This window comes from Hippopotamus amphibius, chromosome 15, assembly GCF_030028045.1.
Source record: "Hippopotamus amphibius kiboko isolate mHipAmp2 chromosome 15, mHipAmp2.hap2, whole genome shotgun sequence".
Lineage (NCBI taxonomy): Eukaryota > Metazoa > Chordata > Mammalia > Artiodactyla > Hippopotamidae > Hippopotamus > Hippopotamus amphibius.
Genome location: NC_080200.1, coordinates 11,893,848 through 11,914,475, shown reverse-complemented (window position 1 = coordinate 11,914,475; position 20,628 = coordinate 11,893,848). Strand labels below are relative to the sequence as shown.

At 50.9% G+C, this 20,628-nt stretch overlaps 1 protein-coding gene across 6 annotated transcripts in view; it reads right to left on the bottom strand.

Moving 5' to 3' along the window:
- The window catches only part of NFIX (nuclear factor I X), a 97,573-nt gene that overhangs the window by 59,708 nt on the left and 17,237 nt on the right, over window positions 1-20,628 (bottom strand). For 4 of the 6 annotated variants that reach the window (XM_057708564.1, XM_057708560.1, XM_057708562.1 and 1 more), the window contains exon 2: window positions 9,382-9,913. In XM_057708564.1, the coding sequence (XP_057564547.1) occupies window positions 9,382-9,913 (532 nt within the window). Of the gene's footprint in view, window positions 1-9,381; window positions 9,914-10,904; window positions 11,002-14,750; window positions 14,832-20,628 lie in introns of those variants that run through there. The other 2 variants (XM_057708561.1, XM_057708559.1) reach the window with 2 other exon arrangements.

Here is a 20,628-nt window from a genome sequence, read left to right as displayed (position 1 = left end):
TCCCTATCTTCTTAGCCACAGAAATGGGAAAATCTCCAGCAGTGAGCAAGCCTCTCTCTCACAACCCGGCCCCCCTCAGCATGTTGGAAGAGTTTTTATATACACAGCCCCAAAGTTTTCAAACTTTAAGAAAGGGGTAAGAGTGAGAGTCTACGTGATTTCAGGAGCATAAAAGGCAATGAAGAGCAGATTACTGCAAAACTTCCAGCGATCATCTGGTTAATTAGGATAATTACATTCATTTTTATTTCAAACTGCAATTCCAAGCAGACTCCTAGGAAAAGGGCGTGACAGAGCAAGGATCAGGGATCCCAAGATCCAGCCGAGCCCGCCTGGCCGCACACCTGGACTTCCTGCACACTTTACCTGCCCTCCCCACACTCCAGGACTGGGTGCCAAGAAGCTGAGCTGGCCACAGCAGGGTGGGGGCATCCAGCCGACCTTCCCCGATCTATGCTAGCACGCTGCCTCTCAGGTCACAGGCAGGGGGCTGGCCAGTTGGGAGACCAGTGTCAAGGACAGGCCAGGTTCCTGCCTGCTGTTTCCACCCCGTGTGCTCAGCAGCTGGGGGAGCCATTGAGCTGAGTCACAGGCTGGGCTCCAGCCCCTCTGTCTCAGCTCCTAGAGAGCAAGGGAGACCATGGGGACCTGCACACCTTTCTCCTCTGAGACTCCACCATGGCCAGCAATCCCTGTGAAGTGTAAGGAGCGGTAAGGCCCACGGAGGGAAGCCAAAGTGCTCGGTGACCTGAAACCTGGGATCCTTCTGCTGGCAACTGATTGTGTGACCCAAGCACCCTGACATCTCTTTACTGGGTTCCCTTCTCTGCACGGTGGGGATAATAATACCTGCCCTGCCTATATCACTCAACCATTGTGAGGAGGGAACTAGCTCCAGGCAAGCTGAAAAGGTTCAGCCAGCTGACAAAAACGAGCTAATTCCTTACTGTCTTTCAAGGCACAGTTCAAGCAGGTCATCTTCCAGGAAGCCTCCCAGGTCCTCGAGCCTGGTTCACCAATTCCTCACTACACACAAAGACTCCTGTGTGTGTCACCTGAGTGTACACGCTCACAGCCAGGAACGCGGGTTTAAAACTAGTATCGATGTATGAATTTGGGTGGTTAACATACAATGGGACTCAACACGGTGCCTCGGTGATATTGGGCCTTCGATGGAAAAATGGAATTGAAGCAGGGGATGGAGACCACGGGTGTGCCCTCTCCTCCACCGACAGGGAACAAAAAGTTGTTTGGAACCTGGACAGAGGAGTGTCCCTTAAGATAATTGGATGTCCCCCAAATTAATAACAAATGATGCACAGGGAACTCTATTCAATACTCTGTAACGACCTACATGGGAAAAGAATCTAAAAAAGAGTGGATATATGTATATGTGTAACTGATTCACTTTGCTGTACACCTGAAACTAACACAACATTGTAAATCAACTATAATCCAATAAAAATAAAAATAAAAAAATGATGGCCCTGACCCTGGGGCAGTGGCATACCAGGTCGTCATTAAGATATCACAAGTGAGGAGAAGAGCCAGAACACCCCCCACCACCGACAGACAGGCCACCACGGCTGGTGGGGGCGCAAGTCACTTGGGAGACAGGCCCACAAAGGGCAACCCCCAAAATATTTTTTAAATCCCCGAAGGGCCAAAAAATCAGATATTAGATATCCACACAGACAAACTAAGGAACCCAGGTACCCAGCAGGGTAAGGCCCAGTCCAGCCAAACCCCCCTGCCGCAGCCTGTCCGCCTGCTGGGACCCTTTCTAATGCCAACAACTCTTCGGCTCAAACATGCTTAAAATGGCGACGGCGGCCTGCAGGGCCAGGCGTTTGTCGTACTGTTTGCCACGGTGCCCTCAGTGCCAAGAAAAACCTATCACGAGAAATGCCATCAGCTATATTTATCTATCTCTCAGCCCCCCAGCCTCCTCCTTCCGTCTGCCAGCCAGGCCCTGCGGAGCCCCCCTCACCCAGTGGGCACACTTCCCTGTTGCTGACGCCCGTGACCACCTGCCCAAGCCTCGCTTTCCGGCGCTCTCTTCCTCAGCCCCGGCAATCAGGCCTGCACACAGGTATAACGACGGACAAGTTGCACCCCTTCTTACTGGTGTAACAGGGCATGCCCACATGTGCTTAAAGTGTGCACCCACACAGGCGCTGGTCGCCGTGTCTCTAGTTCCAAACCACAGGCACCGGTGGTTCTCCATCTCCTTTCAGCCTCAGCTCCCGGCTAGTCAGGCAGGACCGGCCTGCCCTCAAAGTCCTCTGTGAGCCATGGGCTGGGTCCTCTGGGAGCGGTACCCACACTGTAGTGTCTCACAAGCCAGCCATCATGGGGAGACAAGAGGCACAGGGTGAGAGAGCAAGCCTGGGAGAACAGGGGCTCCTCCCAGGTCTGTGTACCGTTGCCAGCAGGATGCCCGGCTGCAGGGTGGACCTCTTACCCTTCTGCGTCCCTGATGGAGAGTGGGGAGCCCCAGCCTGTAGTTCAAGGTGCTAAGAATTTCCAGGGAGTGTGCATGTTAAAAGGTCCCCCACGCCCTTCCCATGCAACCAAGAGGGAAATGGCAGAATCTGGGATGATGAAGGGAAAGCGGCAAAGTCAAGGTTCAGGACTACTGAAATCCTACAGCTGTGATGAGGCCACTGCTGGGGATGCGGCTAACAGGGGAATGTCCTTTGGTGCCAGCACTTCAGACCTTTCCCTACACAAGCAGCAGGGCTCCAACCTGACCCTTCCTACCCTCGGGCCTAGCACAGAACATCTGAAGGTGAATCAATGACTATATCCTATTGCCCCAAACCTCCTCCTCTTGCTTCAGGAAGCAGTGCCCACACCCCATCCCAGCCTTCTCCCCAGAAGGCTACCTCCTGCCTCCAAGCCCCTAACTCAGAAAAGAGTTCCAGGGAGCCAACTCCTCTGAGAATGAAGCAACCCAAATAAAAATTTTAAAACCCAGAAGCTCTTTCTCTCCTGCCCCCTCCCCCTCCGCTGGCAAATGAAAACAAACAAGAAATCAAAGAGGCCTTTTGTGCGAGCACCGCGCTGACACTGCTGGGGCCTTTGAAAGGACTTCTGAATCGGACACTGAAGGATAAAATAACTGAAGCGTGGCAGCTCCTGAGACAGGGGGGTGGGGTGGGGGTGGGACTGACGGGGCAAAGAGAAAAAGGGGTGGGGAGGGAGACATCTTCTTCCCAGGGCAGAAAGGGAGATGTTTAGCTATACCCTCTCTGCCCAGAGGCTGCAGGACACAAGGACAGAGGGAGCCCACGGCACAGCCCTCTACCCCTCTGGCCTACCCCAGGTCCCTGCAGCTCTAGGAGGTGGCTGAGATGCGCCCTGCCTCCTTCTTCACAGCCCACCTGGAGCTGTTCCTGATGAAGCTCTGCTGGGTCTTCCCTCACCTCCTGCGTGGATCACTGTTTGTTCACATCTATAGGACGGTGCCTTCTAGAATTTATCAGGAGGCCTTCACCCAAACCCTGCAGGCCACATTCAGGAGTCTCATTTTTAGAAGGGCCTTGCTCACAGTAGGTTCACCAAGTGCATACACCCAAGTGCATACGTATTTCATGAATAAAAGAAATTCAACCATCCTCTGGCAGTGCCAAAAAGTAAACCAAATCCTCAGGAAGCCCTTCTGCACGTCTGGACCCCAGCCCTCCTGCTACAGAGTGGCCCTGTTTCTTCTGGGTGGGTAGTGGAGCACAGCTGGTCACCATGCTTGGGCTCCTAGATCCCCTCCGGCTTATTCACAGGCCAAACTCTGCCAGCTCAAGCTCAGACAAAGGTAGCTCTTTTTTTCCTTGAGCTACCGCTTCCAACTCAGCCATGAGAGTGAGCATTCCACCAAGACCCCCTGCACATCGCAGCCAGTGAGGACCCCTGACTGGTTGGACAGACATGCTATAGACAAAGGAGATGAGAGCAGATGGTCAAGGGAGTCCCAGAATGAGACCAGCCCAAGGAGTGGGTCTGGGCATTTCTGAACTCCTCTTTGGGGTCACACCCCCTCCGAAGCCAGCCTGAGCCGCGTCACCCTTTCACAACATCCAGAATCTGGCACCCCATGTTACGTTAACAGAGCAAACATAGCCTGGGGGGGCCTCTCACGTATGCGACCTGGACAGTCACACAGACCTCGTGCATGGTTTAATAATCTAACTACTGTCTGGCTGTAATTCCTCACCACTTTGAACTAGGAACCCCTCATTTTCATTTTTTACTGAGCCCCACAAATTACGTAGCTGGAAGGCCCGGCAAATCATGCAGCTACCATGGGACTCTGATTGAACTTGGAGTTTCCGTGTTCAATACAGAACACTCCAATTTAAGAGGGCCTCCAGGGGGTGAGGACCAAAATGGCAAGAGCGCAAGGAGCTACATCAAATGTGGGAGGCGTGAGAGACTGGCAGTGTTTGGCCTGGAGAAGGGACAGCTTCCTAGGAAGAGGGGTGGAAAAGAACTGTGAGCCCTGTCTTCAGCACTTGAAACACTGCTGTGTGACAGAAAAATTAGCTCTCACCTAGTTCGTCCCTTAAGGTAGAAATAATGCCAACAGGTAAAGGCAACAGGGAGACGTCCTTGGGCTCACAGAATCATAACGGAATTGCAGCAGCTGCCGTCCACTGCTTTTCTGCTTTATGCCAGTATCTTTATATATTAGCTGGTTTAATCCCTCTAAACATCCTCTGAATTAGCTGAACAGAAGACTTTTTACAACGACCAAAGCTGACCCTTGAACAACAGTGACCTCTCTTCTGGGGTGCTCTAAAAGGCATCTAACCCTACACTGCTATATCTTGCTAATTTTAGGAATCTAGTAACTGGGCCCTGCAGTCTTCAACAGCCCTGGCACCAGGTGGCGCTGCCTTGAAAACACAGACCTGTAGCATTTCTGGGCCTAGAAAAAAGAAGCATGGGTGAAGTGGCACAGGGGCCTCAGGAGGCGGTAGGCCTCCAGAGAGGGTGGTTGGTATGCCTGCGGCCACTGCCATGCACTCACGCCAGAGCCACCAGACAGACCAGGCATCCGGCAAAGGCTTGGGGGACATCACTGGTATCAGCCACATCCTGGCAGGGCTGACATGGCGGAGCAATGCCCTCCACTGCTGAGGAAGGACACAGACATGGAGCGCTCCCTTGGACCAGAAAACCAGTGCTCACCAAAAAGCCTCAAGCCCTGAAGCAGACAGTGAAAACCACGGAGCGCTTACACGGAGAAGGGCAACCTTGCACTTGAAAGATTCACTTAGACAAATCCTCAGGTGCTAATCCATTTCCTGCAACAGGTAAGGCCCAGCTATGCCCGGACCTGGAGGTAAGGAGGGAGGCAGAATCTCCTTTTGGAGCAGCGCACTGAACAACACAGGAGAACACAGCCTGCAGAGTCCACAGAGGGAAACCCTACAGGATGAACCATCAGGTTCCTTCTACAACAACAACCCAAAAACTGCCAGGAAAGAAACCAAGATGAAGGAGGAGGAGGAGGAGGACCATCTAGAGATTATGAGACTCGAAAGACGGAGCAACCCACCGCAAAGCATGGACCTTACTGGGATCCTGATCTAGACAAAATTCTGAGATAATTAGGGAAATGTGAACAACAAACAGCTATCTGACCGTACTAAAGAAGTTGTTTTAGGTGTGATAGTGATACTGCGGCTACATTTTTCAAGAGTTATCTTTAGAGACATGTACAGAAATATTTACAAATAAAAAGCTATGATGCCTGGATCTTCTCCTAAACAACCCAGTGTAAAGGTGGGCAGCAGGGACTGTGGCTGAATCGACACTGGCCATGAGCTGGCACTGGTGATGGGGGCTCTTTCTACATGTAAATTTCTCTGTAATGAAAAAGCAGAGATAAAGAAAAGAATACCTGGACTTCATGGGCCTCCACTGCAGGCCTGTTGGAGGGATCTGACGGGGAAAAGCTGACATTTCCATTCAGTAAAGCATTTTATTATTTTCAGATTTTTTCTCTTTCCTAGGATACAGGCCTAGGTTAAGGAAGATCTGAAGATGACAGTTTACCTTCAGACCCCTGCAGAAGCTTCGGAGATAGTCTAGCTGCGCTTCTAGACCAGTTCAGCCATCCTTCCTCACACAAGCGTCCTTCCTCTTGGCCCCAGGCTCACCTCTGTCTCCAGCCACTGCCCTGGGATACCCATTTTGGATGGAAGGACATCGCCAGGAATGTACTACCTCCTCCCCATGGCAGTGCTCTCTGACTCTGCCCTGCCTCAACATCCCCTCCTAAATGGAAGAGACACACAGCGACATTCCTTCCCAGCAGAAAGCCCATCCTCATGAAGGGTGCAAAACACTCTGAATGGCCTTTTAGGACAGTGTATTCTGGGAGTAGAGCTCCTGACGTCACACACACATCCTTTAGTCCCTCTCAACCATGCCACCTCCTAAAGCTTCATGAGGGACCAAAAAAAAAAAAAAAAAAAGGCCCACAAGGGCCATGGATGATAGATGACAATGGTGCCTGGAGGGCAGGCCACGCCCCCACACTTACTATCATGTCAAGTTTGCTTGTCATCAAACTTGGCACCACCAGCTCAGCCCAGATCAGGTTCTTTAGCTCAGTTTAAAGGGAAGGAAAGCATTTCTTTTAGAATCCAAAGTAACTCCTGTTTGAGCCCTTGCCCCCCCAGCCCCCAACCCCAGTTTATACTGGAAGGAAGGAACAAGTGGCACCCGACTCAGTATGTCTTTGCATGGACATGGAGAAGGAAGGTTATGCTGTTGGACGGATGCTGTTTGGGGGCCCAGGCAGGAGGAGACATTTTCTAGCACACTGGAGTGGCTTGGAGAGAAAGCCATGCCCACTCCATGCCACCTCGAGGTCACCTACCCAAGGCCCACTTGTAGCCCACACCACACGAACTCACTCCCACTCCTTCAGTAAGGCACCCCTGAATTAAAGCATCTTCAGCAACAAAAGTCCTACCTTCACTGAAACTATCTGGAGTCCAGGGACTTGAATTATAGACAAATTATAAGAAAACATCCTCATTTCTCCACTCAGCTTTTGTCAAGGAACTCGGCCTCAGCTGGGACAGACGTGGCCATGGCTACATGCAGTGGGACATACATTTACTCATATTCCTGGGTAAATCATCTCATTATGGCTAGGGGGCAAGCAGGGGTGCCTCCCTTCTCCTGACATCTTCCTGGTCAGTCCAGGAGCCTGGTAGCTGGTCAGGAAATGGTCTCCATCACACATACCTCATCCTACCTCAGCCCCATGCTGGCAGCAGTCAAAATTTGGCCTAAAATAAAAGAAGCCAGGGAAACAGCTCAGCTACAGGGATCTAGCTACAGAGCAAGGTAGGAAGAAGCTGTCTCAGGAGGAAGATGAGTATTAATTTCATCTTAGAGGCCCTAGTTCCAAAATCGGAAGGTACAGAATTCCCTCTTGGAGGACCTATCTGACAGACACCAGCTCAAGGCTCCAAGTCTGCCCTAAGCCACTTCCAATACCACCAGGCACACACCCTCCCCACTCAGATTTGCTGCATGGACAGAGAATCAGGGAATAACTTTTAATTTTTTCTTTGGTCTCTTTTCCAAAAAGAAAAAGGATGAACGAGGAAGAGGACCAGCAGTTGATCATTCTTCGTGAGGGGCCATGACAGTCACACAGGGCTGAGTACAGGCCTAGAAAGATCCATGGAGGGAGGTACAACAGGAGTGGCGGGCGGGGGGGGTGTCCACTGCCTCCAACCAACTACCAAAGCCACCTTCAGAAGGAGAGAAGGAGCAAGAAGAGAGGCCTCAAACACCACCTTTTCCTCCCCAGAGTTCTCCAACACATAAACTCTCAGTGCTAATCCCAGTCGAGGTTCCATTCCTGACGCAATGTTGAAAGCGCCCCCAAATTTCCTTTCTGGATTAAGTCGTACCTCTCTTCCCAACATCCCAAACAGGCAAGGGGGTAACCGCAGCAGAAAAGTGAGTTGCTTTTCTTTTTTGTGAATGAACAGGAAGGAAGATACACACACACACACACACATATTTGTGGGGAAAGAACATTCACTAGAGTTGAAGTTAAGCCACATTCTCTTACATTCGCATGAAGAGAGAAAGAGGGGGGGGGGGCGGGAAATACTGGAATGGTGGAAAGGGAAAAAAAAAACACACAGAGAGAGAAAGGTTTGGTAGCCCTCTCATTACAAGTTGGTTGGGCATAATGTAAACACACTTCTGCCTTGCTTAATCACAGAGTGCTGCCCGTTTAGGTTTCAAAGGCGGCAGTAAATTGGGCGTAGCTGAGTGGAGGCTAAAAATTAACCAGCCATCTCTGTTTCAATTTGTAAGAAAACAAAAGCGGAAAGAAATTATAAAAAGGGAAAGGGTAGGGGAAAAAAAAAAAAGGAACAGAGGAGGAGAACTGAACCACCACAACCCAAAATGCAGGGTGAAATTGGAAAAGCAAAGAGGAGAGCTGGAACTACTTGGAACACAAAAGGAAAAGGAGATTTTACAGAGTTTAGATTGTTTGTTTGTTTCTTTAAGACCTCTTCTGCAGCAATGCCTGCTCCCTGGAATGCCTATGCTGGGGAGAGCCTCTCTGCCCCCCAGCAGAGGCGTGGGGGCTGCCGGGCACTTCAGCTGAAACTCAAAGGGGAAGGGATGGTGAAGGGGAAGAGCGCAAGGAATCTCGTACTCCTTTTCACTCTCTATGAAATCAAATGACTTTTCTCCTCTCCATCAGCCAAATCCCAGCCAAACAGCTCCCGCCTGGGCATCTGGGCCCCAGAATCTGCCCGCCTCTGCCTTCTTTCCTCTTTTCTATTCATTCCCTCTCATATCCGGGGGTTTTACACGCCCCTCTCTCCGCCGAACTGCTGCCCACCCCGCTTGTGCCAAATCTGGCTTTTCCCCAGGACTTGAGGGGAAGCTGCAGAAAAACCTGTACCTGCCCCTCAATACTTCTTCTGACTCATTTTAAATCAGAGCAGAGTGATTTTTTTTTTTTTTTTTTGGTGGTAGTAGTGTTCATCACAAACTCTCACCATCGTGGATAATTCTGGGGTATCCTGGACCCCAGTCCTAGGACCTGCAGCATCTTTTGGGTAAGATGAGTCCTCCAAAGATGGAGATGCACAAAAATCGGTAACATGGCAAATGAGCAAAGGAGGAAGAATGGAGAGAGTGGAGGGAAACAGAAGGGAAAAGGGAACATCAAACGTGCTGCAGGCCTCAGCAGGACGGGCGCACCAGTTAGGCCCATCACGTGTATGCATGTATCGTTTGGAAAGAAGAGGTACAATAAACAGAACAAATGCCAGCACGTAAAATAAAATGGGGCGGGGGGGAGAAGGGGGATTGAGAGCAACCTACCCGGAGTGTGGACAAAGTAAGCCAGATAAAGATCCAGTTCTTTGATTGTGACTCCAATGTGATGTGGCTGCACGCACAGGCCGGGGTTAGAGCACTGGGGCGACTTGTAGAGCCGCTCCCCGTCAGTACTTTCCAGGGGGATCCCCTTAAACAAAATCACCATGACCAGGTCCAGCCGCCACACCTTGTCGGCCTGGCGAAGGCAGTCAATCCGCCGGATCTTGCCCTTCTGGTCGGGGTTGGAGAGCACGCAGCAGGGGGGCTTCTTGCCCGTGATGGTCAGCACAAAGTCCTCTCGGAACTCGGGCCGGATGTCTTTGCGCAGCTTGGCCAGCAGCCGGGATGCCCACTTCTGCTTGATCTCGGGCTTCTCGCCCAGCAGCTCGTCCTTCACCGCCCGCTCCTCGTCCTTCGACATCCGCTTCTCGTGCTTCTTGAAGTACTTGCGCTTCCGCGCCTGCAGGTTGAACCAGGTGTAGGAGAAGGCGCGGACGTGAGGCAGCAGCGCCTCGATGAACGGGTGGAACTCATCCTGCAGGCGGCAAGCCGGGAGCATGCGGGGCGGGCGAGGGAAGACGGGGAGGAGGGGAAGACGGGGTGAGCGGGAAAGAGAAAAGGAGAAAAGAAGCGTTAGAAGGGGGGCACAAAAAAATTCGCCTTCTCTTCCTCCTCCCCCCCCCACAACAATTTTCTCTTGAATTGTTCTAGGAAAGTATGGTTTGGAGCCGCCACCAGCCTAGCCAGCCGCTTGCTCCCATCTCAGCCTCAGCAGCCAGACAGAGACACCCAGAGCCTGAGCACACACCTATTCTCTCTCTCTCTCTCTCTCTCTCTCCCTCACTCACACACACGCGCGCACAGACAACGTTGCCGTCCACACACACACGCTGCTGGTATCCCCGCCAGGCTGTGTCGCGCCCATGACATCTCCATGTTCTATCGCAGCCTCGAACTCGTGTCAGCTCGCCCCGGTACAGTGTCCAGTCTGCACGAATGCCCGTGGATGCACACGCAGGGCATGCGGGGGCCGCCTCACGCCCCAACACCGGTAGATTTTTGGCCACCCCCAAGAAGAGAGAACATGACATCCACGAGCCAGCCAGCGAGGAAACGGATTTGGCTTCCCCTCCCCAGGCTGTTTCCATTCTCTTTTCTCCTGCTTTGATTGGAACATCCACCCCAGCATTTTTAAAATCAGATCTAAATCCTGAATATGTGATTTTAGCTTTGTTATCGACACCAATACTAATGTTAATCACAGTAATAAGGAACAAAACGCTTCTTAACACAAATAAGGTGGTGGTCTCGGCCACATTAGGGTTAAAAGCTACACGGGGCATCCTGAGCCCCGTCCCCACTGACCCCTTCATCCTCTTTCCCACTCAGTCAGGTGACAGAGGGCCGGGCTCTCGCTTTTTGGTTTTTTTTGTTTTTTTTTTTTTTTGCTTGTTTGCTTGTTTGAAGTTTAAATAATAATTGATTTCTGTTTACAAAAATAAAACTGGAAAAAAATAAATAATTACCATTGATCTGAAGCACCCGGCAAAGCCCAACGCCCGATTCTGAGCTTCTGGACTCAACAGAGTTGTGAGTTGGGGGTGGGTGGGGGGAGGGGGGAGGGGGGAGGAGCAGGGGAGGAAGGTAAATGTTTTAAAGGGGGTTATTATTGGTGTTCTGGGGAATAGGGGCCGGGCTTGGGTAGATTCTCAAACCCTTCCCCCTCCTCCCCGCCCCCCCATGCTCCACTGCACAGAAGGGGGAAATTAATATTTTTTTTAAAGGAGCAAAAAGAAAGAAAGGTCAGGGATAGCAAGCAGAGAGAGGCAGCGAGTCGGTTACCACACACGCCAGGTAAACAAAAGCCAACAAAAAATATTTTTTTCAGTTTCACCCCCTGTGCATCCTCTTCCAGTTTAAAAAAAAAAAGAAATAAATAAATAAATAAAAGAAAAATATGCAAAATTTAAAAGTCAAAACCTACCTCCCACCCAACCCCCCCCACACACAACACGCCCTACCCCACCCCTGCGCAAAACAAAAACAAAAACAAAAACCAGGAGGGGGAAAAGCAGCAGCTGAAGAAAAAGGCTTTCGGCTTTGGCAGCGGCACAAGGGTGTAAACTTCGAGCTGCCTCCCTCCGCCTCTGAGCCCGATCGCAGGCAAAGGGGGAGCTCGCAGATTCCCGGGGAAGAGGACGAGTTCGGACCGGCTGCAGACCGTCGCTGGCAGAAGCGTGCAAAAGAGGGAGGGAGCAAGGGAGGGAGGGAAGAAGAGAGAGAGAGAGAGAGGGGACGTGGATGGGATGGGGCTGTGTGTGTGTGTGTGTGTGTGTGTGTGTGTGTGTGTGTGTGTTGTGTGAGTGTGTGTGTGCGCGCTGGTTGGGGTTTGGTTGGGTTTTTTTGTTTTTTGTTTTTTTTTCTTCTTTCTCTCTCAAACTCCCTCTCTCTCTCCCCTTTCACGCTCAATCCCCATCCATTTGCTTGTGCCAAAGCCAGTAAAAAGGGGGGGGGGGGAGGAAAGGGGGGAGGGAGAGAGAGAAGGATCCACCTATTTGGCAAAGAGACATCCTCGAGCAGCCAATGGCTGCGTCCAAGGGGAGGAGGGAACCGGGCGAGCCGAGAGGGTGGGGAGAGCCCCCGGCAGTTGGAGACCAAAAACAATTTGCCCAATCGACAAGTTCACGTCTAATGAACAAGCAAAGTCCAGCAGTTATGAATTTTTCATTCCAGGCTCCCACTCGGGTCCATTTGGCAGCGGCCACCCAGCAAATCTGAAGGGGGTGAGGGGGACTAGGACTGAGGAAGACACAGAATTTTTTTTTTTAAGCCAGAAAAATAAATAAATAAAGGCCTGACTCCGGGCGGGCTGGCGGGCGGGCGGGAGCCCCAGAAGGCCTTGGGGAAAGCAGCTGCGCCTTCTCTCTGTGTTTTGGTTTCAGTCTCTTTCTCTAAGGCCCGCACACTCTTTTTCTGGTTCTATTTCTTTTTTTATTTATGGGACGCACAGGGGCGAGTGGAAGTTTTCCTCCCTGGCCATACACACGAGCCTGCCTGCCGTGCTATGAATAGAAAAAGAAGAAGAAAGAGCTCGGAAAGTGTCGATGCCAGCAGCACTTCCAGGGCAGGGACCCGGCGCCCAGGGTGTAGCCACCCCTTCCCCCGGTCTGGCTGCTGTTCACAGGAGCACTTCCAGACGAGGAGGCAGGCCCCCAGCACCTCACAGCCTCCCTCTCCCCAGCCCCCAGCGAACTGGTGCCTCCCTCGGCCCACACCCAGCCACGCACGCTCCATTAGCGGTGAAGAGGGATGCCAACGCAATGCAGCTCGGCTCGAGAAACTGCAACAGTTTATTAAAATAGCCTCCTGTCACAGCACTCCGCTGACAAGCACTACACGCAGCCACAAACACAACAGCCAACCCCAGGGGGAAGTGGCAAAGGCAAGAAGATGGACACTACTTCTAAACACAGAGTCCTGCCTATGCACCACCACCACCACCACCACCACCACCGCCGCCGCCGCCGCCACCACCACCACCGCCGCTGCCTCCTGAACTCTTCTTTGCTTTCTCCAGCTCTGCCCTCCCCACTTAATCTGTGTTTAGTATTTCTTGGTTGGAGGAGGGGGAACACTCACCTACCTGTGCCCTGTTCAATTCAGGCTAAAGGGCCCAAACCATAAGGAACAAGGTGCAAGAGCGTAAAATAAGAAACCTAAATGAAGGAGAGAGCTAAGAAAGGAAACGAGAAAGCAGAAACGAGCTCTATCAGGAAATGTGAGGCAACCTTGGGGAAACCGAGTCACCAGGAAGGGCTCCCAAGGGAACCCCTGCTCTGGGCCTTCCTGCCAGGCAGGAAGGTGATCGTGGGGGAGGGAAGCTGGGAGTGTGGAAACCTCCACCGGGTCCTCTCTGGTAGGGGCTCTTGAGCAGCCATGCTTTAGCCCTCTAAGAAGCAGCAAGGAGGAGACAGTTATTGAGGAAATGGAAGAGCAGAGGATGATGTGAACACAGACAGGGAAATTCTTCCACTGATTCTACTCAGAACCCAGTCCCTACAGCCACCCTCTTCCCAGGCGAGGCCCTCAGCTGGCAACAGAAAGAAGGTCACTGCTCACTCATACCCCTTTCTTCCCCATCTGAAAGCCCTGTGCTCGGTGGCCTTTATGCTCAGTGGAAAGGTTCGAGGAAGAGGGCCCGAGGTGTGCCAAAACAAAGCATGCGGCCCTGGGCTGGCGCTGGACCCGGACAATGGGAAAGGTGCCGCCCAGCACTGGGACCCCAGTCTAGTCCCTGACTGGCCTGAAGTGAGCTCACAGCGACCAGAGAGAAACAGTTAGAGGTGAGAGAACAAAAGGCAGGTGTCACTGCAAGATAGGCCTCTTAGGGTTGTGTTCAGTCATCAACATCAGGTTAATAACCAGCTTCGGTCCAATTAGCCAAGGATGTTAGCTGAGTAACGTAAAATACCAAACCCTGCCTCTCCACCTTGAGAGAATCAATCTTACTTTCTAAAGTTGGGACGAGACAAAACAAACAAAAATCAAGTCAAGATGAGACGGTAGAAACTACAAGTAAGTTTATATTTGGCATGGGGGTTTGTCTTTCTGGTATTTTGATTATATTAAATATTAGACACCAAACAGAAAGCCAAATTGAGCCTCCTGGAGAATGCTAACATGTTCCATCTCACAGACCACTGTGCCGGGTGCTAAACATGGGTCGATTCTGAATCCGGTGGTGCAACTGTGTAGGTGGCAAGGGAGACAGCGGATGGAAGGACCCACTTGGAAGTCAGGGAAACAGGACAAGATCCATGATTCACTCCTGGATGAAGGGAGAGGTCAAAGGTCAATGGAGTGGCAGAGAGACTGGACATAAAAGTGGCCCAGACGGACCAATGGAGTGTTTCAATGGAGCCACGGGGTCCCCTTGCGCCCCCTCAATTCTCCCTTAACAGGAGGAACAACCGGCACTTCCCAGGGGAGGAACAGGGAAGGAGAACAATCATCAATTGTCCTTCACCTGCCAGTGGCCTGTAACCTTGAAGGTGGGCCGAAAGGATTCCCAGGCAGCACTCTCCCCTCACCCTGCTCCCACAGAGGCAGCTGGCTTTCTGGGGGAGGCCTTCCTTGGGGAGCAGCCAGGTATTTCGAATGACTGGGTCTCTCTCTCCCTCCTGTGGGGCACACAGAGAAGACTCACTCAGGTTCCATTCGAAACACTTGGCACGCCCCAGCCCTACAGCCCCCTCCTCCTGAATGCCACTGGTGGCGGCTCTCGGTCCTGGACACGCCCCCTCAGAAGCCCCAGACAAAAGGGGACTGTCCCCCTTTTGTTAAGAGAGTAGAGGCTCCTGTTGGAAGATTACCTGTCCCAGACCCAGCCTCCTTCTCTTCTCCCCTCGGTCTCCGTCTCCGTCTCAGCTGGGAGCTCAGATACTCTGCACGCTGCACCCCGATCAGAGCCAAGACAAAAAAAAAAAAATCTCTGAGGATTCAAGGCTTCTCTGGGGCTGAGTCACCCACAAATGCAAGGGCTCAGGGGATGGAGGGAGAAGAGCAAGGGGACAAGCAGGCCTTGGAGGAGAAGAAGAGGGGAGGGAGGAAAGGGACCGAGAGAAAAAACAACAGAGGGGTAGGAAAGCCAGTGATGCTGGTGAGTAGAGAGCAAAAAAGAAAACTACAGAGAACAAGGGGAAAATTTAAGGAAAAGAAGGGAAACTTGGGGGAAAAGGTGTTTTTCCTCATTTAAAAGAAAAATCCGAGAAGCCAGAGATTAGACTTTTAAAATTCACATGGGCTTCTAGTTTGTGGAAAGGAATTTTTCTGCCTTTGTGAGAGAAAGGCCTCTCTCGTTACATTCACGTATATAGAATCTGAGTTTTTAAAAAAGCAACAGTTTTCACTGAAACATTTCTGAAATACCCATGCTGGTTTCAGCCATCACTAGGAAAAATGTGTCTCCAAAAGAAAAAGAATGAGCAGGCCACAGGAAGGAGAGGAATAGGGAGAGGGAGAAAGAAAGAGAGAAGGAAGCTCAACCTTGAGAGAGAAAGCCAAGCTGGGCCCAAAACTGCAAAGAGAGAGAAGGACAGAAATGGAGGGAAAGAGGACAGAGCTGAAAAGGAAAAATGAGCAAGGAGAAAAGATAAGGACTCTAGGACAGGGGTGAAAACGAAGAAGATGAGGAAGATGAAGAAGGAAAAAAGAAAAGCTAGCTAAAGCGACTGCTTCTAGCTTGAGAAAGTTAAATGTGCCGTTTTCCAAAAATTCACAAAACAAATGAGGCCTTGTGGATTATTTAAGGGAAAACAGGGAAACATGTACAGAACCTTACTTATACAGCTAGTATTCAAAAATCTTCAAGGAAACAAAACAATTTTCCCAGCCTGAGACAGGTTTCGCAACTGGTCTATACCTGCCAATAGTGAAACATCGAGAAGCACAAGAAGCTATATCTTTAAAAACGAGACCACTGTTTGGAGGTCACTTTATCTTAAAAAAAAAAAATCCTATTTGTCCACATCCTGCTTGCTTTAAGGTTCAGATTTATTCTTTCATACCCTGGACACATGCTAATTTTATATATATCTGTGCTAATTTGGACAACTACACACAGAGAGTGCAAATAACTGACGAAACCTACATAGGAACTACCAGATATATCAGGATCCATTTTACTACTGCATATCTGCAGCCTGGGTGAAAAAAGACACAGGAAATTTTAAAGGCCACAAATAGAGCTCTGATTAGCCTGTCCAATTCCTGGGATTTTATAATTCAGCCTTGGCCTGAACCGAAAAGAAACCAACTTGGTATCCCTGAGAGTTCACATCTTGTCCCACAGAAGAAGGGATACAAGAAAGCAGTGGCCCGACTCCTGGACAGAAATGGAAAGAGAACCGTAGGCAGCAAAAGGAAGGGGCCAGGCTGCTTATCTGAGAGGTGGGTGGGGCCTCTCCTCTCTGAGGTGGGGGGATGGGGGGCAGGCAGGAAGGGGTTCTGCAGCTAGAGTAAAATCACCTAAGAGTCTGGAACTGCCAAGCATGGAAACCAGAAAATGCACATTGCGAGGCGGCTCGGAGAATTTGGACAAAGCGGGTTTTTGGCTGACTTGGGCCTGTTTTCCTCTGCTCAGGAACGGCGGACCTGATGGGGTTTTCTAGCATCCTCAGCTTGCTGAATGGATTTGCCCCACACCCCGTGCTGGGTCTAGGACGAGGCCTGCCTCAGACCCAGGCTGTATGCTCCTCTCCTGTAAACCAACCCCCCACCCTTCCCTTCCTTTTCCCCTCCTGACTACAAACCGGGAGCGGTGGCCTGGGATCGGGCCAACAGGCAGCCTCCTTCTGGCTCCAAACACTACCCTGCTCCAGGCACATCTCCCCTCTCCCTCCTGGCATTGAATAAAATCGGGTAGGAATGGGGTATTGGGGAAGATGATCTATTCTCTCTAGTGCAACTGGAAATTGTTTACTTTCATCCTCTACAGAGTACCGGAAACAAAACCCTAGCCTTTAATTCACTATTTAGCTTGAAACTTTCTTGTGTCACCTAACAGAAGTAAGAGCCAGGAATGCCAGAGCCCAGTCGTCTATCCAGGGAGCTATGTGAGGATGGGACCCTCTGAAGATCAGAATGCACAGGACAGACGATAGCCAAGGGCTTCAAGGGGCAAGGGCAGTGCAAAGCCTGAGCCTCACCCATGAAGTCGGTCTAGAAAGCGTCACTCCATGGTGGCCAAGGGCCTGGGAAGAAGGAAGAACCCCACAAGCCAACTTCACAACTTTCTCTAAAGAAGAACTGTAAAAACTGACAAAAGGCACGGGGAGGGGAGGCTAGCACGTGAAGACGAGGTCTGTGCCCAGTGCATTGTGAAAATATCTGGAGGGCGGAGAGAGGAGGCCAGAGCAAACAGCAAAATGTTGAAAACTTGCCCAAGGCACGGCTGCTAACTACCGACCCCAGAAAAGGCTTGGGGATCCTCCAGGGAAGATGGTCCTCTCCTTCCCCGCCCTACACTTTAGAGGCAACTCCTGCGGCCTTCCCAGGTCCTCTTCGTGAGCTCTGTGAGCTCCCTCAGGATGTTTTGACACCCCCCTCCCCGCTGCTTTGCCAGGTTTGTTCTCCCTGCCACAGGAGAGAAGGGCCAGGGCAAGAGGAGAGTTTCTCTGAGCTCTGGGTGCCCTCTGCCTGGTCTGCACTCCCCTCGGCCCAGAGAGAACCTCTTTCTGGCAGTTGCTGTGGCAACAGGCAGTGCCCAGAGCCTGGGGCAGAGAGCGGGTGGCCAGGATGGGAACAGCCCAAGGTTTTCACCGTTTGAGGGCTCAGGGAAGCTGGGCGGGTCCCGTCCAGGCACGCGGCTTCCCCCAAATGTACAATTTTAAGAGTTGGAAGGAAGACATTTTTCAATCCCTCAAAATGTATTGTCACCCCCCCCCAACTATTTTATTATCAGGATCATTGCCAAGGAAACCCAAGAATCCTCATTTGCTGGTGTCTAGCCCCTTCGGAGGCTGGCACCAGGGTGCCCAGAGCTTAGGATCATGCCCAGCCCTCGGCCACAATCCGTCCCTCACTGGCTCCCTTTCTTTCTTACCCTCTCTCCCCCTCTGTGTCCTCCAGCTCCAACACAAACTGTTTGCATGGGAAGTCTCCCTCTATGACCCGATTCAGCACACACAAGAGAAAACTGTGGGCGACAGACCCAACGTCCTAACGAACTTGAGTTAATTAATGCTAAGGAAGAAAAGAGGCGCCCTCACTCTGTTGAATCACGGTTCACTAGCCCTTTCAGTTTGCTGTGGGTGGAGGAAAAAAAAAAAGAGGCTTTTTGGTTCAAATATTTTTGGGGGGCGAAGGGAAAACAAAAACACCGCAGAAGGGCCGTGGAGGGCAAAGCTGTCAGTACCTGCCCAAAGGAGCAGAGGCAAGAGCGGCCAAGCGTTCTCCCTCAAGCTTCTGGCCTGAATGGTGCTGGAAAGGCCAAGAAGGGGAAAGAAAAGGAAGGGGATTATCAACTGATTGCGGGCCTCTTCAAATAAATCACTCCAAAAAAATTATACTATCAGACTGTGAGATACATACATATACATATATATATATATACTTTTAAAAAGCCCAAACCCAACAACTCGATTTCATCAGAGCCGTGAAAATGTTTTAACAGTGCAGAAAACCGAAGTATGGATGGCACAAGTACAAAAAATTTAAGTGTGCAGAAAAAAAGAAGAGGTGGTAATGGGGAGAGGGAGAACAGCTGCAAGTTTGCTTTCCAGATGTTGACAGCAAAACGTAATTGGCATATAACTTCTTCCTTACCACTTTTTATCCTTTGGTCCTGAGATGTTAAAATCCCACAGCTAAACCTACGTCTGCAGGCGGTTTCCAGGCACTCCACACACGTGGACGGGTCAGGAAGCCTCGTGGGCCACACGCCTGCCTGCAAGCCCACTAATTTTTACAAGGCCTCCCACCATTCCTTAGTGGAGAGGCCTGAGCAAAGCAGGCTGGAGAACATTCTTATTTAAATTATTACTATTATTATTATTATTATTATTATTATTATTTTGTAATCCTCAGCCTTTTCTTTTGAGGCCGTGCCTTCCTTTAAAAAAATAATTTTTAACTGAAGTGTGGCACATAGAAAGAAAGCACACAGTTCTAAGGCTTCCACTGGATACATTTTCACAAAGTGAACACACCTGTGTACCACCACCCAGATTAAGAAATACAACATTTTCAGCATGGCTCAAGGGGCCTTGAGTTTTTCAACTACAGCGTTGTCATAATTCGTATGCCTTAGAAATAGCTGCTGCTCACACCAGCAGTCTCAAATTTGAGCACCTATGTATACATGTGCATTACAGAGCCTAGTGTACTACTCATGTGACCACAAAAATTCAGAGTGAAAAGAAGCCCCTTGAATCCTCACTGCTGCAGAGGGGTTTCTGTGCCTCTGTTTGTCTGTCTGTCTGTCTCTCTCTCTCTGTGCCTGCCCAATTCTGATCCCATCAACAGGGCAACCAACTGTGCAGCGGGGTTAGCAGACTAGCAGGGCAAGTGTGCGGGCCCGCTGAGCTGAAAGCCAAACAGCCACAGTGACTGAGGGGAGTAAGCAGGCAGGGACTGGGGGGGCCCTGATATTCATAGGTCATGAGGAAAAAGTGGCTCTGCAGAGTCAGGGGTTCCTGAAGGGTGAATGAGCACCCATCAGGATGGGCTTCCCTCATCCCTGTCCAAAAGAGCCTTGCAGGGAGAGGAAGGGGGTGGCAGCGGCAGAAGGGGGCCTAGAGAGTGAGGGGGTCCTGGGGTGGGGCGGCGGCGGGCAGGGAGGACCAACTCTGCTGCATCTGCCTCCCCCTTTCCCTGGTTCCAGCCGCAGCCGGCTCCCCCCTCACTTTCACTTGCACTAAATTTACTTTATAATTTTAAAATTAAATTTTTAAAAAAGCAGGAAAGAGAAAGCACTGAAGGCAAAATACCTCCCACAATATCTCTCCAAGAGGGGAAAAAAGTTTCTGCTTATGTAAAATAAATAAATAAATAAGCAATTGCAAGGGATCGCTGAAAAGTCTAAGCACCGAATAACAAGGAAAATAAAAGAGGAACACATTTAATTAAAAACACCTGAAGCAAATAAATAACTCCCTTTGCAATGCGAAGCTGCTGCACAGCCACTGGCGCCTGGGGCACAAGCCCCGACCCCTAATTTCTTGCCCGCTTTCCCCTTTCCTTTCTCACAGGAGCTGCATCTTCCCTGAGCACCACCAAAGCCTCCTTTCCTTTCACGCCCATCCACCCCACACCTGGAGGAATGACAAGGGCAGCCGCTTAGCCTTCCACCAGCCTGGAACAAACCTCTGCAGCCCTGATGAAGAGCTTCTTCTATTCCCACATCTCCACAGGCTGTGCCCACCTCTGGCCCTGGACCCTGCTCTCCTGCCCCAAATCTAGCCCCTGTGGGTAGTGGCACCGTCGTAGGGCTGGACACCAGGCCCAGCCCAAGTAGACAGCTCTCTCCCCTACCAAGGTCACCCGGCTGCCAAGGCAGGCTCTCGAGGACCAAATTTTCTCTTCCTATTGCATATGAGGCTGGGAAGAAAGAACTGTTCAGCTTAATTTAAAATATGACAAGAGATCTGAGCTCTCTGAGCCTGCGATCTTTAGAAATACTGGATTACTTGATCCTTTGGGGTGGGGGGTGTGCAGGGTAGGAGGCGAGCCTATGCATCTGAGACCCCACAC